The following is a 25,147-nucleotide window of genomic DNA, read 5'->3' on the forward strand; positions in this document are numbered from 1 at the left end:
TGTTTCTGTCTCTCTCTCTCTCTCCACCTGCTTCCTCTCTCTCTAAAAGCAATGAAAAAAAAAAGTCCTTGGATGAGGCCAAAAAATAAAATAAGATAAATATCTAACGACTGAGCTGTACTATACACCTGAAACTAATGATATTTAATTCCAACTGTAATTGAAACAAATTTTAAAGTGAATAAAAAACACTCGCTTGGAAATAAACTACTGCTCAGCCTGAGTTAACTGATCTCATCTTGGGGACTACAAAATAATAATAGTAATAACAACAACAATAACAATAACAACTAACACTTATTAAGCACCTACTAGGTGCAAGGTGCATGAATTATTTCATTTGTCTTTTCTAAAGAGCTTTGAGGGGGAAATTATTATCATGCCCATTTTAGTGATGAAGAAGTTGAGGCCATGGGTCCCGGAGCAGGTGAACCTCAGTCAGGGTGTCAAAGGCTGTTCTCTGTGGGCCTGAACCAGGGGGCAGAGAATATGGTGATGATGGAGTATAGCAAGTACAAACTGTTGTGACCAAACAGATTTGAAAATGAGAATCATCTATATAACACAAAATCCCTCCAGGTAAGAATCAAATCTATAATTACTGAACAAGAATCTTTCACACATGCAAACTAACTCTTTAAATGGTTATCTTAAAAGCCCCTAATGCCACAAAAGGTGATTCCTCTTAACATAATACAAGAATCCAGAAACAGCTGTACATACTTAATTTCTATAAATCAAATACTGACTATATTTACTAAAGAGCTTCTCGAGGGTAAACACACAGTAAATATTTAATAAAATGGAAAATCATTTTGCAATCTGAATAGTCATTCAATAATTGGATTTACAGCAGAATTTGACGTTCCTGAAGCCTACATCCGGAACCTTCTTAAATTTCCAGATTCACAAACACAAAGAGGTTTATAGAGGCTCCCAGCTTTCTCTCAAATCACATTTGCATGGAGAGTCGCCCGAGTTTCCTGTTCACACAGCCTTGTAGTATGCACTTAACGACACTTTCACATTTCACTACAGGCTTATCTCTCACTTGATATCATCATTTTTAAAAGAAACAAAACTTCAAATTAATTAATGAGCATTATTGCAAATGCACAGATAAGTAGAGAGTAATAAACCCAAACGACCATTTTCTATACACATATCTAACACAGCATACTTTTCAGATTCGCAGCTCAGACACACTTTGCGCCACAGACCCTCAGGGGAAGCCAAGAAGAGTTACAGGCCTGCAAGTGAAATTCTGGGGCCTAAACACCTTCACTGAGTTTGCTTGAGCAGCACAGGGGCCATATCTCTAGAATCCATAGGAATTCCATTGTTCTTACTAACCCAAGAGTTCTAGAAGTCCACTGAGCATTGTGGTAATGAGTCCAGAAAATTTCATTATGGAAACACTAACCACCTGAATTACAGAAATTTGCCTACCCATTCAAAATACCTATACTTGGGATGATTGGGGTTGGTGAAAATTAAAGGTGGACAATTAAAGGTGCACTGTCTGCGGTACTGGAACCCAGTCACAGGTAGCACGACAGGCACAGAGCCCTGGCAGCTGGATCGTCTTAAAGCACCGTGCTGGCACACTAACCCTCTGGCTGGTCTGGACGCCCTGACGCCACCAACCAAGACAGCCAGGAGAGAGCGAATGACTGAGAGCAGGAGGGAGACAGGAGAAGGGGGCGGAAAGACAGAGAGAGACAGAGACAGAGAGAGAGGAGAGGAGGGAATGCGGAAAAGAGAGAATGAAAAAGGAATTTGGCTGCTGTGAGACAGAAATAAAAAAGATACTGTCGTCTCAACATATACGGCTTATATATTTCAGGACATATTCTAAAATATTAGTGCCGAACTTTCAAATTATTTATTTATTTATACCTCTTCTTGTTCCAAAGAGGTTTTGCAGCATTTCACTGCCAGATTAATTTTCCTGAAGCGAAGCTCTGATCAAGTTACTCCCCTGCCCACGGACCCCAATAGCTCCTCACTGCCTATAAAGTGAAGTTCAATTTCCTCAGCCTCCTGTCTGAGGCCCTCCATTATCTGGGCCCACGCTTCTCACCCAACCGTCTCCTGCACTTCTTCCCTTTACACACCTTTGTTCCAGCCAAAGCACACTCTCTGCTGCTCCCCTAACACATTCTATATTTTCCACCCTTGCACCTCTGCCTGTGCTCTTCCCTCTGCTTGGAATGCCTTTTCTGGCATCTGCATTTTCCTTATACTACTCACCCTTCCAGCTTCCACCCACAGCATGCTACTCATGCAGAGGCATCAACAGTGAGCTTACAACCTTTGCACACATGCTTTAGACACATCATCTCACTGGACCCTCACAAAGGGAGAAAGTAATTTCTCACTGTGGCCCAAGGAAGCTGGGGCTGGTACCCCTGGGGTTGTGTTCTCTGCCCATGGTCCTTCATGCTACCCCAAGGCTACCTATCACCCAGAACACAGGTGTTGCATGAATCAATGTCAGTGTCATGTAGCAATCTGTTTCTTTTTAAGGTGAAAAAGTGCACCTTATAATTTGCTTCTCCAGTCCAGAGGCAGAGTTTCATTTGGCAGCCCCTTTGCAGCCTTCGCCTGACTCCATGAGGCAGGACAGCACTGATTCTGAAGGCAGCAGCCCAAAAGCTGGGGAGCCAGGGTGGGAGCAGAGACCCCAGACACCCCCCTCCCATACTCCCCCACCTGGAGGTGCCATGAGACTGTTGACCACCATACACCTCAGTGAGTGAACTTCTGCTCCTTTGCACCCTAAGAACATGCCAAAGAATTTTTTTGAAGGTGCCACTTATCGCCAAGGGTGGTAGAGCAGATTGCTAAAGCGGTTTATACAACCTCCAAAGCCAGCTCAAACAAACATGGCAACCGGGTACAGGACAAGGACCCTGGCTGACTAATGAGGATCTGTTACCCACGCAAAGCCACCAAAATCTATGTGCTTACTGGGCACGGGCCAAAGTGCGACGTGATGAGCAGTCACACGACCTTGCGAACAAATGGAATTTGGGCTGTACACCTCTGACAGCCTTCCCTTTCTAATTTGTGGCATCAAGAGGTTACGTGAATTGACTGGAGAGTAAGAGCCCTCCTCTCCATTTTCTCCCCTTCCTACATGACAGGCAGGCCCACCCACCACAGCAGATACATCTCGTCTTGCATCCTGCACAGTTTTCCCCAAACCAAAAGCTGCACTGTCCTGCTTCAGTCTATTTTTAACAGGCTTTTCAGTTTAAATCAACATCAGCTGCTGGAGCATGACTTTGGATGAAAGCTGCTTCCAGGGATTAATCCAAACCTCCAACTACTCCCCCAAACAAAATTCAGTGCAGCCCAGTACCTTATGGCTCACTTGGTCAAATTTTAAAGCAAAAATTACCGTATTTTTCAGACCATAAGATGCACCTAGGGTTTCAAGGAGGAAAAGAGGAAAAAAATTTTGAAGCAAAAAATGTGGTAAAATATTTAATAACATAAATAACATAATATTTCACCAATGTAAAGGTAAAACCACATTTGGACTATATGATGCACCCCCCTTCCCCCAAATTTGGGGGGTGCATCGTATACTCCAAAAAATACAGTAATTTAAGAACCATGTGAGATCTACGGTTGCCCTGCCAGTGTCTTGCCCTGCTCTGCTGCTAACTTCCAGCCTCACTAAACTCACAATGAGGTGTGTCTGCCTAGCCTTCCTGACCCCTGCAATACCTGGACCTCTCTACCCTGCCATGTTCCTGTCCATCTCAGGGGCTGGCTACCCTCCCCAGCCAGTGACTCCATAAAGAAATACCATTTGCAGTAAGGTTTAAGAGAAAACTATTAACTGAATACAATGCAGAACTTTGTTTTCCAAAACTTTTCTTGTCAGCAATTACTAAATAGCAATCTTGAGTGGTGAATTCTGTTGACCAGCTCCAAAGCTTTAATCCCTTCTATTTATAAAACCTTTATCTGTTTTTAGCAGTCTTCAGTTCAAAACAAGAAACTCATAGGGAGCCTTTCCCTGTTTCACTTCCAAATCATTTAAACACAGCCAAACAGATGCTCGCCAACAAAGTTACATGGCGGTTTCCTCACAGGGAGTGCTGGGGGGTGCCAGTGCTGGCTGTGATGGTGATGGAGGCGTGTGTGCTAACACACACATCTCAGACAACCCCAAGGGAGAATGCCAAATTACAGATAAGAAACTAAGTCATACAACAGTACCCACAGCAGGGTGAGCTGAACAGGACCTCATACCACAGAGCAGTGACGACCACCTTTGCTTTGCTCCAGGAGGCCCAGAGCCTGCACCATCTTAGTCCCAGCACAGAAAGAGCGAAAAGGTGTGCCTCCTCCAGTGGGCGGTCCAAAGACCCCTGGACGTTGTGAGAGTGTGAGAATGGGCAGCAGCATCACGGACCAGGAAAGAGAGGGAAGAGCAACAATCCAGAAATTTCCCCCATGTGAACAGGAATGCTTGTGAATGAAAGCCTTTTATTTCAGTAACCTTACAGAAAAAGATATCCCAATATAAACTCAGTTATTCAGTATCCGTGGTGATGATGTCATGTGACGTCAGGATACAAGGACAAGTAAGTGCTCTTCATTTTTAGGCTGAAGCCAGTGGGGTTCAGAAGCAGAATGACTGGATACAAATTATTGCTACTAACGCAATTTTGTTTTGCTGCTACAGATACAGCCTCAGATGCAGAAGGGAGTACAATTTCAAAGTGGAATGAAACCTATTTAACACACAGATATCATACAATCCAACTTTTAGTCAAGGAACTAAATCCTTGACTTAGTTCCCACACCTCCAGATACAGTGCAACCCTGAGAAGAGTCCTTTCTGTAAAGACTCGGGGTGGGAAACCAGGCCTGCTGGCAGCACTTCAGGCACCCTCAAGTGTCCTCTTGGAAAGCTACGACTGGTCACATCTTATTTTGTTTTAGATTTCCTTTTAAATGAGAACACGTTTTACACATAATGTACAACAACATGAGCTTCTCATATTTATTTGCATACTTCCCCCCATTACTGTATTTTAAATCAGACGCTTTACATAAACGTTTGTAGCAAGGCCCAATGCAATGTTGGCAACTTTGTGAATCATTTAAGAGTTGCATCTCTGTTCAGTCAAGCACAGGGACTCATCCCAGATTTTCGAGCAACCAACAGAGTTAATTGGCACCTCTGTCACCAAATTTGAAAGATTGGAAAACTATAAAGACAGAAAAGAGGCAGTGTGTGTGCTGAAGCTTCCCTTCCCATGCCTGTGCCAGACATCACCAATCAATTCCAGTGAAACTCGCTGTTGCTGAGCCCAGGATCTCAGAGCCATACTTAGCCAGAGCAACCACAGGCCAGGAGACTTGCCCATTATGACCCATGATCTACATTCTGAAGAGAACAACCAGCATGCTCCAATACATATGGAATCAATTGAAGGAAACAAATATTCAAACGCCAGTGAACTCAAATTCCTGGTGACAAGACAGCTGCTTTCAAAATGTGAAGGAGGAACCTGGTCCTTTTGTTCAATGTGGCTCCCAAGGGTAGACAGGCAATAAAGAGTCATTGTAGAATAAGCTGAAGTGGCATTATAAGAATGGGTGGGGCAGAAGTTAGGCAGTGTGAGGGGGCCGCGAAAGCAGCCCGCTGGGTGAGAGAAGTGTGCTGATCAATGTTATCTTCTTCCCACCTACCACGGAAACACAAGAGAGTTTTCCTTTAATTTTTTGCAAACAAGTCCCACTGACACACAGAATGGTCTCACTGAAATGTCTAAGAAATGGAGACTAGCAGGTACAGTTGCTGTTTAATATTGTAGCTTTGGGGAAGGGACTACGCAGTTGGGGAGAATTTCTTTGATATACATGTATGGGTCAGGCTGAATTCGCAATTTAAATATAAATTACACATTTGTTGATTACCTTCTAGCTCTAAACCTTCTGACTCTAAAAACCTCTTGGTGTTGGCCCAATAATGATTCCTTGATGTCCACGCAAGGTGCCATAGACTGTCCCGACACTCCCCCAGGACACATCCCTACAATGAGGGCTTTCTGCTCAGAGCATAAGAGAACCGTGCTACAGGGATTAAGCCAGAGTCCCTGGATTGACTGGAAAAGTCTTAACAGTCTTGATGTAAAAACACACTTGTTTGTTCCTAAAGGAAGCAAGTAGGTCACAGTTCGGTTACACAGAGGGAGAAATTACCCTGTAGCCTCCAAAGCAAAAGACCAGTCTCGGCTCATCGGGCTGTGGTTCTGTAACTTCTCATTTAGTCAATTCTTCTATTTTATTCTGTGACCTGGGTCTGACCACCCAACACTGAGTTCCAGAATCTGTGGAATAGGAACACCATAGTGACATCTGACCTTGCCCACCCCAACCAGGCTCACTAGGAGGACTGAGGCAGTCTCGGTAGAAAGCTGAGCTTCTTAGAAAAAAGGAAGGACAGTAGTAGGTCTCATTATTTTGTCTTTTGCAATGGGTTTGAGCTCTATGCTTGGTTTGTTTAAATCCTTAAAATTATTCACCTTTAGACTAATCTGCTTATTAGATGTTGAAATATAGCCTGAGGCCTTTCTTTACTAATCACCTAGCATGACACTGTTTCAAGTGCCAAGAAAGAAACTGCATTTACACAAACCATTTCCACCTTCCAGAGTACCCTAGAGCAGGGGCAATTTTTTTCCTTCAAAAAAATCTTCCCTCTTCCAAATCCTAACTTTCCCACTGAAAAGACAGAGATATGTGGCAACACTGGCTTCCACTTCCACTCTGCTTACTCTTCAGAGGGAAACACAGTGTGTACGAGGACACACACTTCGCGTACAGAACCCCAGCGGGGAGCTGGAGAGCCAGACTAGGGACCAGGATTACGTGTACCACAGAATCACTGCCAACTTCCTGCACTTCTCCAGAGGTCACGTCCTGACGCAGGAGGCAGTGGGGTGAGAGAGGGCACCCCAGAGCCCCAGGCTCTCTCCCGTGCCCATGACATGCACACTGATCACCCTGCCTCGGGCCAGCATGTTGCTCGGGAGCACAGGGGACCGCACAGTCACATGCCACACATCCGTCTTCCAGGAGACCATCTGTAGAAATCTTCAGAAATGTAAACACAGTGAGAAACAAATGAGTGATACTCGTGTGTTACATTCCAATTTCAGTATTCCCTCAAGTGTTATGAAGCCTCATTGAGTCTACTTATGAAAGGGCGGTTGACAAGCCAGCAGAGTGGTCCTCATTGAGTTCCTGTCATGGGCACTGGTCACTTTGGGCCACCCAGGATCCACTCTACCTTCTTTTGTTTCAGAATGTGAACTCCTTTTTTTGAAATTAATTCTCTCCTCTCCTGTGCAGTCTTTTTGAGAATGTCAATCAGGACCCCTAATCTGCTGAGGGACAGGCATATGACCCACGCCAAGCCAATCACGCTCTTTTTCCAGAGCTCTGAATCTTGAATTCAAAAACCCATTGGAAATTACCCACTGCAAGAGAGCACATAAGCAACACCATCAGCTCCATCACCTGGACCCCCCAAACTTCTCAATTTCCGTCCATCTGCACACTTCCTGTTATTTCTCTGAGCTACTGGATCCTTCCAATAAAATCCTTTTATGTTTGATTTAGCCAAAATTGATGTCTATTGATTGCAAAAAAAAAAAAAAGCTAACTATTACAAATATCCAGCTTGCTTCCTCAGATTCTGGACCTATCTGATGATGTCTAGGCCCAACAAAGCCCCTATAATCCTTAATCATTCTAAAAATGATACTGTGTGCATGAGTCCATTTTTCCTGAAATTCTCTTCCTCCTCCATGGTTAGTGAGAAAGAATATTAAAAATGAAATAGGATAAGTGAGAGAAAAGGGAGAAGGAATAGCAAGCCTTAGTTTGGTATCTCTGAACCTATTGTAGCATAGAAGAAAACATGGAAGACAGGCATACCTTTCTTCTGGGAGAAAATGTATTGTTGGTTCTACAATTGTAAATTTATACATGGTTCTAAATGTTACCTTCAGGAACTGGAAAGACAGAGAAGAAGATAGAGATTAATGGCCTTTTTAAAGTATAATGTACCTACAATAAAATGCATAGATCACAAGTGTAAAAGTTCAATAACAACTATGTCAATTACAATACAGAACATCACCATCACTCCAGAAAGTTCCATCCTGCCTCTTTCTAGCTAATCCTTTCCCATTCCCACAGACACTCCTGACTTCCATCAGCATAGCCTAATTTTTCCTGTTTAGAACATATATAGATGGCATCAGACAGTATGTTCTCTTGTATCTGGCTTATTTTGTGCACAAAATGCTTCTGAGACTCATCCCGGTTGTCAATCAGTAGAGTGGGTTTGCTGTTGCCGAGTACTGCTCCACGGTACGCATGTACCACAGCTTATTGAATCAGCCTCCTCTTTGTGAGTATTTGGGATGCTTCCAGATTGGGGCTATTAGTTTTTTTAAGGGCTGCTGCATTCTTACACAAATTCTTTTTATGGACATATAATTGCTTTCATTTCTCTTGAAGAAATGAATTGGTATTAAATGGTGAAGAGGCTTTTTAAAATTTTTATTTTAAGTATACTTTATTGATTATGCTATTAAAGTTGTCCCATTATTTTTTCTCCCCTTTATCCCCCTCCACCTGGTACCCTCATTTCCTCCAGCAATCCCCCCATCTTAGTTCATGTCCATGGGTCACACATATAAATTCTTTGGCTTCTCCATTTTTTATACTCTTCTTAACCTCCCTCTGTCTATTTTGTACCAACCATTTATGCTTCTTATTCCCTGTACCTTTTTCCCCATTCTCCCCTATCCCCTCCCCACTGATAATCCTCCATGTGATCTCCATGTCTCTGATTCTGTTCCTGTTTTAGTTGTTTGCTTAGTTTGTTCTTGTTTTTATAGGTTCAGTTGTCAGTAGTTGTGAGTTTGTTGTCATTTTAATGTTCATAGTTTTGATCATCTTCTTTTTCTTAGATAAGTCCCTTTAACATTTCATATAATAAGGGCTGGGTGATGATGAACTCCTTTAACTTGACCTTATCTGGGAAGCACTTTATCTGCCCTCCCATTCTAAATGATAGCTTTGCTGGATAGAGTAATCTTGGGTTTAAGTCCTGACCTTTCATGACTCTGAATACTTCTTCTAACTCCTACTTACTTGCCTGCAAGGTTTCTTTTCAGAAATCAGCTGATAGTCTTATGGGAACTCCTTTTTAGGTAACTGTCTCCTTTTCACTTGCTGCTTTTAACATTCTCTCATTTCTAACCTTTGGCATTATGATTATGATGTGTCTTGGTGTGTTCCTCTTTGGGTCCAACTTATTTGGGACTCTCTGAGCTTCCTGGACTTGCACGTCTATTTACTGGGGGAGTTTTCCTTCATTATTTTTTCAAATAAGTTTTCAATTTCTTGCTCTTTCTCTTTTCCTTCTGGCACCCCTACAATTCAGATGTTGGAAGATTTAAAGTTGTCCCAGAGGTTCCTAAGCCTCTCTTCATTTTTTTAAAATTCTTGTTGCTTTTCTTTTTTTTTTAAGATGAGCATTTTATTTTTTTTATTTTAAGATTTTATTCATTTATCTTTAGAGGGGAAGGAACGAAGAGAGGGAGAGAAATATCAATGTATGGTTGCCTTTTATGTGTCCCCTGCTGGGAACTGGCCTGCAACCCAGGCCTGTGCCCTGACTGGGAATTGAATCATGATCCTTTGGTTCACAGGCCTGTGGCACTCAATCCACTGAGCTACACCAGCATGGGCTCGAATTCTTGTTTCTTCATTCTGTTCCAGTTGCATATTTATTTCTTCCTTTTGTTCCAAATTGTTGATTTGAGTCCCAGTTTCCTTCCCTTCACTGTTGGTTCCCTGTATATCTTTCTTTATTTCACTTTATATAGTCTTCACTTTTCTTTATTTTGCAGCTGTACTCAATCATTTCTGTGAGCATCCTGATACCAGTGTTTTGAACTATGCACCTGATAGATTGGCTATCTCCTAGTTGCTTAGTTCTCTTCCTGGAGTTTTGGTCTGTTCTTTCATTAGGACCACAATTCTTTGTCTCAGTGCCCCTGTAGGTTTAAGGTGAAGAGCCTTAGGTTTTTGCTAGGGTAGGACAACCATCTATCCACATTGTGGTGCTGTATGTGGGGGAGGGGTTAGAGAGGAGGAAATGCTACTTGCTTGGCTCTTGCCCTGCTTTCAGTCACTTTCCCTGCTTCTCACAACAAATCATGCCCTTTCGGGTGCTGCTGTGATGTTGATTCCCAGGTGGGTAGGCTTGTGTACATTCTAGGACTCCATGGGCCCCTCCCATGTACTCTTCTGTGAGACTGGCCATTTCTTCCACCACCACAACCCCCACAGATTTTTACAGCCAGAGATTTTGAGGCCTTATTTTCCTGCACTGAAATCCTGGGTTGCATAGTCTGTCTCACTCCCCAGTTGTTCATTCTGATTTACCTGCATGCGGATATGCAGAAAAGCTCCTAGTCCAGCAGCCATTACCTCACCCACCTGGTCCACCAGCCACTGCCTTGCCGTGCATCCTCTCAACCCCAGCTGCCCATCCACCCCTCCTACCAGTCTGGATGAATGTTTTTTCTTTTTTTAAGATTTTATTTATTTATCTTTAGAGGGGAAGGGAAGGAGAGAAGGAGGGAAATATCAATGTATGGTTGCCTCTCGTGAGTTCCCTACTGGGAACTGGCCTGCAATCCAGGCATGTGCCCTGACTGGGAATCAAACCGCAATTGTGTGGTTCGCAGGCCCATGCTCAATCCACTGAGCTACACCATCCAGGGTGAATGTTTTTTCTTTAACTCTTTAGTTGTCAAACTTCCATACAGTTCAATTTTCTGGTAGTTATTGTTGTTTTTTGTTTTTATATTTGTCGTTATCCTTCTTTTGGTATATGAGGAAGCAAAGTGTATCTACCTATGCCTCCATTTTGACTGGAAGACTAGCCAATATCCTGAAGAGGCTTCCAAAATGATTTTGAGAGTGAAAGCGGGGGCAGGGACAGGCATAAGTCATTACTGTTCTGGGAAACAGGGATGGGTGCCTGAATCTTACTTCTGTCATCTTTATAATAGAGTTCTGGGCTATGAGAAAAATTCCTAGACGTCTTATCTGAGGATAGATCACCATACCCAGGAAATGCGATTAAAGTCCTAAGAAGAAGCATATGGTGAAATTAATGTGTTTATCAGAGAGTGGACTCTGCATTTACTAATCCATGTGTCCTTGAACCGAATGAGCACAGCTGCTTCCATAAGTAGGCACATGTGAGTAGCAGTAGACATCAAAACAAAACCGAGAGCCCAATGCAAAATCCAGCCATAAAGTATGAACACCCTGCAGAAACATTAGCAGCGTCTTCCTCCCACAGGTCAGCCTGGGAGTCATTTCAGAGGAAGGAGGACAAAACCAAGAAAACAACCTTAGCAGCAAAAAGAATTATTTAAACAAAGCCACAGTCAATGCAACCTCAGTGACCAAGAGCGCCTCCTCTCCTAGGCATGTGAAACACATTAAATGTCAGTAAATATTTTTGAAGAATGTGAATTCTCTAGGTAAAGTAACACATGGTAGAACATAGCTGATTTCTCTAACCTGCTGCCAGTCTGCATTTTTCTTTACTTTGTAAAACATCAGGATTCTAACTGACTCATTAAAATTGTCAGTGGTCAAGAAATATATAACAATTTTTGTAGAAGACTCTGCTTTTTGTCTGTCCCAATCCCCATTCCTCCACAGCTTCAGATGAAGTGGGTCCCCCCCCAACAGGGTTATCACATGACCTGAGCTATATAAGCTAGTTCAAGTACCCCCATGTCCACACTCAGGTCCAGAGATGGCAATATGACTGGAACAAGGTCACAGTACAGTTTTTCTGGGATTGCAGCCATCACTGGGCATGTTGGATTTCTAAGCTGCCATAATACATCACTACGAACTGGGTGGTTCAAAACAACGGGAATTTACTCTTTCTTAGTTCTGGCATTAGAAACCCTAACTCACAGCATTGGCAGGGCCGTGCTGCCTTTGAAGCCTCTGGGAAAGAACCTCTCCATTACTCCTGCTTTCCGACGGGCCCCAGCACTCTTGGGCATTCAGGGGCTCGTGGCCACGTGGCTCTGATCTCTGCCTTGGTCGTCACGTGGCCACATCTCCCCTCGGTCTCTGTGCCTGAGTCTTCACAGGCGCTCTCCTTTCTGCGTGGGTCTCTGTTCTCTTCTCTTTTTATAAGGAGACCTGTCACACTGGACTAAGGGCCCACCCTACTCCAGCACGATCTCTTCTTAACTCACACCTCAATAACATCTACAAAGACCCTGTTTCCAAATAGGGTCACAGTCAAAGGTACCAGGGACAGGACTTGGACATATGTATAGTGGGGACACTAGATGAGAAGGAGCTTCTCCCACTGAATGCCACGGAAGCCCACCCACCCACCTGAGAAGTAAGCAAACGGAACCAAGAGATAGAGAAAGGCTGGAAAGGCAGGCTCCTAATGTGATTCAATTCCTGGAATGTGTCTGTATCAGGAGCCCCATCCTCCTCTTGGGTTTCCCAATAGCATGACCAACAAAATGACTTTCTTACTGAAGTGCATTTAGGTTGAGTTTCTGACACAGCAAAAAGTTCTAATTCATACAGCTACCAATGAATAATACTATATAATGAGACATCAAGTAGCTTCCCAAAATCTGGGTGGTGAAGAGAGGGTGGGGTATATAAGAAGAAGATCGGCCATGAGATGATAACTGTTGTAATTAAGTGATGGGTACTGTTACATCATTCTTTGTATCTTCACATACACGTGAAATTTTCCAAAATGAAAAGTTAAATTAAGTGTTAAAAAACAAGTTTCCTCAGGACTCATGCTGAAAGTCTGGCACAATTTTGGGGCTTCTTTTTCCGTGATTGGAAGAAACAGCTGAGAATTTAACACTTAGCAGTTCAAAAGCCACGTTATCATCTGAGTTTCAACAAAGAAAAGTGACTCTAGGGTCCAGAGCAGCACTGACGAGCCCTACCAAAATCGAATCTTCTGTCGCTTTGCAGGAAATAGCAGGAACCTTGGTCTACGGACAGTGCTGGCCTACCGCACTTCATCTCTGCAAACAGCATGACAGGCTCCTCCTCCACCACCACCCGCAGCCCATGACGGCCAAGCAAGTGTGAACCCTACAATCCTGCATGTTTTCTTAGATCGCACCAGCCCCTGTAGCAAATTCCAAGAGAGCGTGGAACTCCATCCTGCTCACTCCTCACAACCTACTTTGAACCTCTTGCTCCAGCCCACTCCCATCCCCACCCCTGTCCTGGCCCACTCACCTTGCCATCCTCAGACTCCGCTTGTTCTATCCATGCCTCATCCCTCTCACTGACACTCCAGGTGTCACCTGAGCTAGACTACCTTTGGTACGGACCCCTGCTGGCTCCCCTCTGCCCTGGGGTCATACTTCCTTCTCCACTGCCACTCTGGTCAAGATCTCCAATTCCTCCAGCATCAACCAGAAGGCAACAGAGTGAAAGAACAGACAAAAATAATTCCTACAGACAGGACTGGGTCTGTTCTTACCTTCTGCAAATGGCTCCCATTCATAAAAGCGGCCCATGAATGGCTTGTTGTTGTAGGATGCGCACTGTACCTCCCGAATACTTCTGCTGCTTTCTGGACACACCTAATAAAGCAAACAGTGAAAATGTAATTAGCATCTCTCTCTCTATATATATCTTTTCATAGCCCCAGCAAAATCCCAGGAGACTGCTAGAACTTTAAATACTAGTCTCCCCTCTACTGAAACCAGGATTTCTGAAGCAAATTCGCTGATTACCTACATAAAAAAAATTTAAATGCAGATTCCAAGACTTCACTCCAAGTTTACTAAATCAGAACCTTTGTATAGACACTAAATTTTTGACACGCTCCCCAGGTTAATGTTTTGTACATCATGGTCTGAACACCACCAACCTAGACCTTCTGCTCCTGGCAAATTGGCCTGCTCGCTCCCCTCAGAGAGGTCATCCATTTCCATCTTTGACTTTGTTCATGCCCTTCGTGTTCATGGGATAATATTCCCAGAAAACTTGCACAGAGCCCTACCGTGTGCAGACACTGCTGTGCACACATTACACATGTTAGCTCATCTAAAGCTCATGACCGTCAGGGAGGCAGATGTGAGGGTTCGCAGACCTTCCACACGTGAGCAAACTGAAGCCTGGAAGAGCCACCGGGGCTGTGAGGACGGAGGCTGGACTTAACTCCGGAAGGTCGGGTCCCTGCCAGACTGCGTCTCAGGGTCCTCCCCACCGTGTCTAAATTCTCTCTACCGCCTAATGCAGGACCTCCCAGCCTTCATCATGCAAAAGAATCACCCGGAGATCTGGGAAATGCAAATCCCGGCATCCTTCCCCCACGGATTATCTTTCAGTAAGTCTGGGATGAGGTCCAGAAATCTGTATTTTATCAAATTATCCAGGTGATTCTGATACTCTAGACTAGTCAAAGAAAACATCCAGCTCCCTATGCCTTATTTCTGTTTTATTTGTAAATGCTACAAAAGAGCAAAGAGTGACATAAAAGATGTGAAATAAGAATCAGAATCTCTCATTCAAATCATGGGTAAAGTATGATCGAGCATTTTTAAAGCTAGCTGCACTCTGTTTAAGTGTGGAGTGTGTTTTAATAATCAGAAAGGAAAGAAATCTGGCCCCTTAAATATTAAATAAAAGCCCTGTATGTAAGAATTCTTTGGAATAAACCGCTAATAAGACAGCTCAAAGTTCTGAAGGATTTACAAAGAAGTCTACGGTACGTGTCAGAAACACCAGGTTTCCTGGAAGGCAAGAGAATGGGGCTGGGGGTTGGGTGGTGCACGACAGCAGGGTGGGGGGATGAAACCAGGTAGCTGGAGATCATCTCCTGCTCAGTAAAGGACAGTCAGGGAGGCTGCTGGTACAGCACGCAGGGTGCTCAGGACCCTGCTGCAACCCAAGCCAAACCACAGGGAACAAGAAGCCATGCGAAGCAGAAAATGATGGAAACTGGTGGGGAAGAGGTTGGGGGCAGGCTGTGCTCCGATATCAGTGAGAAGCTGATAGGCCGTGGCTCTAGAAGGGTTCTAGAAGCCCTACAGCCAGAACCATGTATGCTTCCAGCAACAGCAGCTGTCTCCATAAAGGATCTGGGGTTGAGATGCTCTTCACAACACTTTGGCCAGAACCAGAATTCAACTAGGATGTAATTGGATGAGTGACTTGGGGGAAGTCACCATCCTTGCAACCAGAAACAATTGCTAAGATGTCTGTTAAAAGTACAGATTCTGGGGCCTCACCCATGGGAGGGTGGGGAAGAGGCCCAGGAATGGGTGCTGGAATTGCTGCCTCAGGTGATTCTGGTGCAGCCAGCCCGGCACCAGACTGCATAGCCACACCCAAACCTCAATCTCACTCTAGATTCCTTAACGTGCAATCACAAAGCGATCCAACCCCTTGGGTGTACTGATGAGAAAACCAAGGCCTGGAGGAGTGGCATATTTTGCCAAAGGTCCCACAGTGACATAGAGACAGGGCCCAGAGAGCTGTCACCCACCCTGGCTCTAATCAAGGACCAGAGATTAGAGCAGAACTAGTGACCTGACTGTCCCGTGCCTCACATAACCACACCCACATAAAGCCACCCTGCTCTGCCGCCAGGCTCCAGCCAGAAGCCACCCTTAATTAACCTGGTGGCGGCTACCAGAATTGGAAGCTGTGGACCAAAGTAACTTGGTCTGTCTGCTCAATACCCTTCTTTTCCTCAGCAAAAATGGTGCCCATAGGCCAAACAGAGAGCCCAAGCACCTTCAGAGTCAGTGTGAAGTGCTCAGTATTTGATTATATAAATGTTTATTTACCCACAAGCAATTAAGTGAAAAGTGTTAAAATGATTACAGGGTGTGTGTGTGTGTGTGTGTGTGTGTGTAAACAGACCAAGAGAGAGAAGTTAAAAATGTTATCTCTGGAAGGTGGGTCATAGACATTTTCTCTTCACAATCAACTTTTGGTTTATTTGTATTGTCTAATGTTTCCACAATAAATATGTAATAGTTACATAATAAAATTTACCAGAGTTGAGCTCTTTCAAGCACATTTGATCCTAAGCCCTTTTGCATGTGCTTCTAGTTTATAATCTCATGGTGGTTTTAATGTCCACAAACACCTGGCGTAGGTGTACTTATTACATCCACACACATCTGCCAAGCCAGCCAGTCACCTGTGGTAGATGGGTCACTCAGGGTAGCCCGCCCCTGGTATCAGCAAGTTCTTTATATCTGAGCATGGTCCAGTTACCACCTCCTGAGGCAGGAGAATTCAGGCGGCATCAGGTCCACAGCAGGGAGTCACCTACAGTTGCCAGGGGGCAGCCAAGCTCCGAGATTGGCCATCCTACTATCAGTGAGCATGGGAAGGTACAGCAGGAAGTATAAAGTGCCCTGGCGGGTGGGCATGGCCCTGTGTGTGACCCTGAGCAGGGACCCCTACGATGCCGGGCAACCTGCCAAGTAGAAGCAGGGCGCTACTTCCTGGGAAGGAGAGGGATCTAGTCAGAGAAACATAAGGCTCGCAAGGCCCAAAGGTGGAAGTGAGTTATTAAGACAGAATTATGGCACAGGTGAGGAAGCAGCTGAGGTGATGAGGGTGACGGTGATGGTGATACTAAGAACAGATCACTTTTACTGAGCACTGACTATGAGAGGGGACTCCCCCAGAACCCCAGAATTATCTTCTGGAGGGTGGGCCTCTTGTGGCACAGGCTTCCCCTGCTAGGTGAGTGTTCTAGGAACCCACCTGTATCAGTGTGCCAGCTGGTGTTGTTGTGAGAGGCTGCATTCGGCTTCAGTGAACTTTTTTTTTAAGACTCTCAAATGGATTTGCCCATTTCATGATGGGTGATTTGTGAGCACACCTGCCCACACCAGGCTGAGTATGGAGCAGTTTTTGGCCAAAAATGGTCTGGGCCCTCCTACCCCACCCTCCTTATTCATCTGATCTCATCCCGAGTGACACTCTTCTGTTGGCGTCCCCAGATGAAAAAAGCCATCAAAGGTAAACATTTTGTTGATGTGGAAGACATGAAACAAAAAATGGCAGAAGCACTAAAAAGCATCAAAATCTATGAGTTAAAAACTGTTTTGAGCAGTAGAAAAAAATGTCTCCATAGATGTATTGCATCGAATGAAGAGTACTTTGAAGGTGACTGAAGTTTAAACATGGAAGAATAAATACAGTTTTTTCATAAATAAATTTTTTGGTATCCCCTCATAAATATCAGACACTCCATCATGTGATTTATGTATATTAGCTCATTTAATCCTTAGGACAACTATTATACCCACTTTAGAGATAAGAAAGCCAAAACAAAAAAAAAAGTTAAATGAGTTGCCCAAGATTATGGGACTAATAAGTGGTGCAGTTGGGATCTGAACCCAGGCACTTGGGGTCTAGAACACATGTTAGTAACCACTATACCATGATGGCCCTTGAGAGTATGTGGACAGGAAAGTTAATAAGCTGGGAGCCGAGGGTGAAAACCAAGCTGGCCATGGAAATTCTGTCTCACATCTCCTGTAGATTAGATCTGTTTTTACTTGTTAGACTCTTATCAGTATATGATCTCCTTTCAGTTTACAGGCTCTCTGAAGTTAAAAATTCCAGGTTACAGGTCATCTTACATTTGTTATATTTTAAGTGGGCTGTTTCCTGATGCTGTAGACTGAGTCACTCTCAGCTTATCAGTAATTGTTTATATATTACGAGTTAGCTTTGGGCAGATTTTCTGCAGACAGCTGATCCCTTCCATGGACACAGACTTTTGGAATTTACAGGCCAGAAAACTGAGACAGGGAGAAAGCCATGTTGCTAGAGAGCAGGCTGACTCAGGACGGGGCCAGGGAAGAGCGGTGCTTCACAGCCGAGTAACGCTCCAGGACACGGCCTCTCTTCAAAGGACTCCCTTCTGTGCAAAAGAGGAAGGGATGTTTCCATTGGTCGCTTATGGAAAGAGAAGTAAAGATGCACTTTAATACAATAAGTTGAGTCCTTATAAAGCACTTCAGGCCCTATCCGAAGTTCCACCTAGACCACTGCTTGGGGTTGCTATGAGTCACAGAGTGTTATGGAATCTGGGGCTATGTTTCCAGTGACCCTGGTCGGAGATGACAATGGCCGTACCTAACTTCATCGCTCAAGAGGCCACTGTTGGTGAGCACACACTTACCTTTGGTTAATTAATTACTTTCAGTTCCCCAGGAGACTACAGAGCAGCATCCACAATGAAAGTGGCACCAAGAGACATGACCTTGGAGTGTGCCTGGGTGAAATGGGCAATTTTTTATCCTTTGCATTGCTCTGGATTTGATCAAAAGACCAGCTATCATAGCAACATGCGATGCATTTATCATCACCACAGTGAGGAAACCCAAAAAACAAAATCTAGAAAATATCTCTGCACTGTCATGAGAAAGTGGCCATGTGACCCTGGGCAAAGCACTTTGCTGATCTAAACCTATATTACCACTCCCACCTCCCGGGTATTTTTGTGAAAATTAAATTAATAATACATTAAAGTTTCTAGCCAATAGCAATGCTCAATAAACGTTAGCTGAATCAAGAGCTAAGTGGATATCAAAGATGAATCCACCAGTTCCAGAAGTGTAAGTGCCTGATAGGTAGGTGTGTGGAGCGAACATCCCCCTCTTTCTCTTCTACAACTGGAAACAGGCTTTGTTTCCAAGCTGTGGGATAACAGGACCACTGACCGGACTTTCTCACCAGTAATCCAGCACAGTTCTCCAATATGTTTCATATCTGCTTTCTCAAGTTACTTGGAACAAGCTCAACCTTGCGAAAACTGCTCTGCTGCCCTCGCCACTCCAGCTCGCCTCTCAAGGCAGAGAAGTGGTTTGTCCAGAAGAGTTGAGTCAAGGCTTTGGGTTTAAAAAAAACAAACAGAAAACACTTTCCCCCCCATCCAAGTCCATAATGTTTTCCTACAGCAGTGATTTTCAACCAGTGTGTAGCAAGAATTTTTAAAATATGTAGTGTTGGACTACTTAGTCAGGGTCACTGACCTCTTTTCCCTTAGATTGTCAAAAAAATAATAACCAACACAACAATAGCCATTCTGGGGTGAATGAATTAAAATTGTGCTCATTTTTTGTCAGATCAGCAAAAAATATATTTTTTGGTGTGCCTCAAAATTTTAGTCACCAATTTATGTGTGGCATGAGATGAAAAAGGTTGGAAATCACTGTCCTAGAGAAAGGTGTCCCCTTCTCATTTAACAGGTACATAAAGACCCAAAGGAAGTTAATGTGGTGAAGTCTACCCATTCACCCTGAAGAACTTGATATTTTTAAGTACTCTGGACACAGGCCCATAAAAATATCGGCCTTTCCCAGGAGTGCTTACTTATTTCTCCCTCTTTAGAATATTAATATATCTCTGTGCCTTTAAGAAGGTCTCAAAGAGAACATGTTTCTTTCTAACTAATCAGGACGTATATGGCAAGATACAAACTTTTTAAAACATTCAAAACTCCCACTTCACCAAGGAGCATAAATTTCCCAGTGTCTATACTTCAGGGTCACCTGAGCAAGGCTGGTTTCCTTCCCTCTGCCAGGGCAGGATGTGAAACTCCTTTAAAGGTAAACACCGCACTCCTGCCATGAGCCAGGTGTTGCGCATCGAGGATGCAGAGAAGAATCCGTTGTCAGTCTCTTGCAAGGATTTCACAGGTCAAGGTGAGAAAAAGACGGAATCCAAAATACGCGGTGGGCAAAATTAGGTTTACAGTTGTTCGTGTGGGAAAAGGCATGCAGGCTGTGATTTTTACAGTAGGTTTAGTAACTGAAAAGTACATCACTCACAACTGTAAACCTACTTTTGACCACCCCTGTAAGTAATTCAATGAGAAGAATTTAACAAATTATTTGGGCACTAAATTTCTAATCTCACAAAACAAGAAGTAACTGATCCTTCCTAAAGCTGATAAATTAAGGAAATAAAAACTACTAATACACTACCCGTAATTAAAAATGTAACTGAAAGTTGAAGTGTGGCTAGCAGAGATCGGCAAAGCGGGAGGAAAGGGGGTGATTTCTTCACCTCGCAGAGTTGGGACTCAACACAGAAAATCTGCAGCTGACGCATCACGGAGCAGAGGTATGAGCGTGCTACTCGGAGTTGTGGGGAGACTGTGATCGCATCCTGGGGGGCGGGCCAGCACATACCTCTCTCTACCACTGTTACAGTTCTTACCACTGGCACTACTTTTTATAATCACGGAAAGTGACAACTGTGAGCCATTCATATACAGGTGTGTGTGATTCACACACATATAGTTCACACTTATGAACTACATGTGAATCTTCCACTTAATATTTACATATTCATATACATTTCACATCAGTATACAAAAGGCCACTGATAGAATGTGAGGAAAGTCAATAGGAAAACTTTCTGTGGCAAATTCCAAGTGGTCTAAGAAGATGAAAAGCTGGACAACATAGAAAAGCACTGACAGTAGCATGTATTTCCTGGATACGCTGGGTGCTGACAAGTTCATGATAATGGAAAGTTACACTGAACTTCCCGTTAGAGGGCCTGTCCATCCAGTAACTGCTCCCGGCAAGTCTCACTCCTTACAGAACTGCACCGAATTTTTGCCTGGTCCACTTGCTAAGTTCTTCTTCAAAACTGCAGTCAGGGAGTCGTGAGCTATTTCATTCAGTACCAGAACAGACACAGGGCAGAATCAGAGTCCGCCTGTGCGGAGCATGCTTCACTCACTACCCTGGAGATTGTTCGACATCTTCCCTTGATTCTCACACACCGTGAGGCAGAAATAACTCCACATGGATAAATCCATTGTCAGAAGCTGGTCTCACCCCAGGGAACTTTACTGGGAAGCCACAGATCCCAGGGCTGAGCACATCTCCGTTTGCTAAGAGCCGCCTTCAGCCCTGGGTGCTCTTCCCCTCCAAACTGAAGTGTACTCTGTCTATACTCAGGATGAAGCCTCCTTGGGCAACAAAGAGCCTTAAAAACTTACAACCTTATCCCCACCTTGCCCTTAATGGCCTCCCTTCTCCAGAAGGAGCCAGACGTCCATCCCCTCTCCAGGAGAAAGCCCTGAATTCTGAGTGCTACAGAGAAGGTGGGGACAGAGACACCGCCTCCAGCGCAAAGGGCATGAGTGTCTCTGTCTGTTAATGTATTTAGCAAATAATAATAAAAAATCCTAGAAACAGCCAGTAGAACTTGTGTCCCCTCAGGCATGAGAGCAACTGCAGTTGTTTTCTCCTTCCCCGGCTGCACCCCTGTGAAGACTCCAGCTCCATTGTTCCTGAGCCTTGGCCTTCCAAGAGCCTCCATAATGAAAAAACAACTATTTCCTCGATTCCTTGAATACTCGCTATTTTTTTGCCGCAGCTGAGAAAGTGCGGGGCTGCGGAGAAAGCAGGGATGCCTCCCTTTGTCGCTCCCTCACTGCTGTCCTCAACACGTGCAGGTGAAGCCGTCGCTCACTGGAAAAGTACCTGACTCCACGGGGAGGTTCCCAGAGAGCCCCCTTCTCGTTCCTCATCCATGACGGGCGTGTCAGGGGTTTCCAGGTCTCTGCCACTCCCTCTTCCTAGAACACTCATCCACACCTGGTACACTGCCACTGTCTGCAGACTCCCACGGGCCTGCGCACAGGTGCACCGGTGCCTGTGCTCTGCGCTTGCTCGCACCTAGTTACAGGACTCTCTCCACTGGACTCTGCGCCCCTTAGGGACAGAGCTTATGCTAATCTCAGTGTCCCTGACCCAGGGCCTGACCTCTGACCCCACTCAATGTCAGTGCTGTGCATGTGCACACACTCCAAGCCAGAGCCCGCCCAGTGAGTGACCAGGAGTGTGGCACTGGTGGTGGCTGGGACTGACATCTGCTCTGAAAGGCCCCAGATGTTCTATCTGTGCTGGAGTGTGTCACCTCAACTTCCTCACACACTCGAAGGCAAGAGAGAAAAAAAACCTGTCTTATCTTTAAAGATGACATTCAGATATCAACACTGCTGCATTTATTATTGTTCATACTTATGAACTACAGAGTGTCAGTTCAGAGAATAATCTTATATGAATCTAACAATTTTAAGGCACCCAGAATGCTTTAAATTCCACATGACATTATAAGATAGGGCTTAATATAAAATGTGCACATTTCACCAGCATGAAGCTATCTATAGTTTCACTTGCCTCACTTTATACATGACCAAGCCTGATTACACTGAAACTACATCACAGCCAAAATGTTAGGGCTCTACTGGGCAAAGGGAAAGGACTCTTGATCACATCTAACCCATAGGGCAAAGGGGGACCAAGCGAGTCTGACCATTTCATCCACAATTCTGTGACTTAGCATTTGGGAATTGAAAGCTACTCAGATACGGGAAGAGCTTACTCCACCCCTATCTACAGAGAGGCGTGTAAGCCACATCCATTCATTCGAGTCCAAATGGTGTACTTACTAGCAATGTGTCCGTACCATGCCAAGGTCCATGGACATATGGCCTGATCTGAACCTCACATCAACCCTCTGGAATAGGAATTATCATCTCCACTTTACAGATGGTCCTCAGAGAGTGAAGTTACTTGCCAGAGAAAACTCAATAGTCTGATGTTGCAGCTCAGGTTTGCATCCAGCTCAGCTTTGCTCCCATCCCTTGCAGGCCTAACCTTCAATTTACCCAGTTGCTTAAAATTGTGTTCTGACTTTTCACTGTATTTTAAAGAGTTTCTTGCTCATCTATCTCATGCACAGAAGTCAAGCAAGGCCATGTGATATTTCTATATTTTGAGATGTTAAAGAATAAATTCCCCATTCAGGCTGTGACTATTTAAAATAGGAGAAAGTGAGAGGGGAAAAAAGAAGGAGGGTCCCTGCCCAGTGGCAAGTATGGGAACACCTGAGTTTCTGACACAATCTTGCCTTCTAGTCTTTGACCAAGCTGCCTCTTTTGCCCCCAAATGCTCTTCTTTATCTTTTCATTTTTCTTTTTTAGCCATCTTTGGAAGCCCAGCTCAATTGTTCCAGCCTCAGTAGAGAGTCTCCTGCAGCCCTGTGGCCTCCCGGTCTGTGCTGAGTTCATCCCCTCAGGAAGTGCTCCAGCACCAAGCGCAATGACTTACGAACAGCTGCAGGTGGCACCTGCACCTTCCCCACCATGGGACTGTAAGGGTGCTGTCAGAGGAGATGTCACCAGTGATGAGACACTGCTCTGAGATATGGAAGCCATACAAGCCATCTCCCCTAACTCAGACCACCCCTCCTGTACATTGCCACACATCTCAGAGCTGAGCCCTCTGCTGTGGAACTGGAGTGGCCTTAGAGAGGGGACATTCCATCAGAACTGAGGTGGGATATATGGGAACTTAGTTTCAGGAATGGCATCTGAAATCTGTAGATATTTCCAGCCTTCCCTGGCCTACTTTCTCTTCTTTGTCTTCTCCCAGATAACAACTGAAGAGATCTACAAATGCAGCATTATTTTTTAATCTTTTAAGAGGACATAAGTATAACCTACATTCCCTGTTAGATTAGTATGATTTTTCACAACATTGCTCTTTCAATTTTTCTCTCTTTGAACAGGAAGATTTGCAGGATTTGGAGATCCATGTCATCTCTTCCCATTGGATATGGGAGAGGATATGTAAAGGTCTACATAAGGTCATTGGTGCTGGAGGCTGGAGCACATGGGTCCCCATGGAGAATGAGCAAGTAGGACTTCACACAGCAGGACTGAGACCACTCTCCTTAGGAAGGCCTGCTGGCAACCTGGGTCCTTGGCTGGTGTCTGGTAACTTAGACTGTAAAAGGGCTTCCACCACTCCTAAGTGATAGGAGTGACTCACTATGCCCAAACCATATGTACAAACAATATAGCTTATGCTAAACATCTGCTTTCCTTCGGGACTCTGGAATTTTAGTAGGTGACAGGCAGAAAGTGCCTTTGTGTCCAGCCCCCAGTAACAACTTTGGGCAGAATCTGTGTCCAGCTTCCCTGGTAGACAACACTCCGCACATGTTGTCACAACTCATTGCTGGCAAATGGAGGGTGTCCTGTGCGACTCCACTGGGAGAGGAGTCTTGGAATGGAAGCTGGTGCCTGCTTTCCTCTGAACTTGGCCCCGCATGCCTTTCTTTATCTCTGTGGATTTTCCTCTGTATTCTCTCATTGTAATAAATCATAGCTGTGCCTATGACTACATGCTGAGTCCTATGAGTCCTCCTGGCCAATCATCAAACCTAGAAGTGGTTTTGGGGGCCCCTAACAGAAAATTTTAAAGTGTTCATAGGATATAGAATGTCCAGTGAAGATGGCAGCAGAGGTAAACACAGTACTCAAATCCTCCCACAACCACATCAAATTGCAACTAAACTACAGAACAACCATCCCTCAGAACCACCTGAAATGTGGCTAAATGAAAGTCCTACATCTAGGGATTTAAAGAAGAGGCCACACTGAGCCTTGTAGGAGGGGTGAAGACACAGAACAGGCTGGTCCCACACCCATGTGTGGTGGTTTATAATCGGGAGGGATATCTCAGCTGCACATATCTCCCCTGAGGTGTGAGAGGTCCCAGCCCCACACCGGGGCCTCCAGCTCATGGTTCCAATGCAAGGAAGAGAAGTCCCCATAACTTCTGGCTGTAAAAACCAATGGGGATTAAAGCTAGGGAGTTAGAGGGCTTCTGGAGTCTCAGGCAGCTCCTGTTAAAGGGCCCATGCATGAAGTTACTCAGACTCACTTGCTCTGATCTCCAGCACTACAGCAGTAACTCGAAAGGCACCAGGGACATATGGGAGAAACAGAACTGTCTGGCATCAGAGTGAGAGCTAAGGAGGGGGCAGCTTTCTCCCAGAGAGAAGTGCTGGCAGAGGCCATTGTTCCTTTTCTGAGCCCTCCCCACATTAAGCCATCAGGGGTGGAGCACCATATCTGAGTCTCCACCAACCTGGCTAACACTGTTTACCCTGCTCTGGTGATCCCCTTAAGACTCCACCTGATCCAACTTTC

General features: G+C 44.6%; 1 protein-coding gene across 2 annotated transcripts in view; it reads right to left on the reverse strand.

Annotated features, from left to right (window-relative positions):
• The window catches only part of THSD4 (thrombospondin type 1 domain containing 4), a 585,083-nt gene that overhangs the window by 431,734 nt on the left and 128,202 nt on the right, over nucleotides 1-25,147 (reverse strand). For both annotated transcript variants that reach the window (XM_037137274.2, XM_053656867.1), the window contains one exon: nucleotides 13,625-13,727. In XM_037137274.2, coding sequence (XP_036993169.2) covers nucleotides 13,625-13,727 — 103 coding nt within the window. The remainder of the gene's footprint in view (nucleotides 1-13,624; nucleotides 13,728-25,147) is intronic.

Source organism: Artibeus jamaicensis, unplaced genomic scaffold (assembly GCF_021234435.1).
Source record: "Artibeus jamaicensis isolate MK-2021 breed Jamaican fruit bat unplaced genomic scaffold, CSHL_Jam_final scaffold_286, whole genome shotgun sequence".
Classification (NCBI taxonomy): domain Eukaryota; kingdom Metazoa; phylum Chordata; class Mammalia; order Chiroptera; family Phyllostomidae; genus Artibeus; species Artibeus jamaicensis.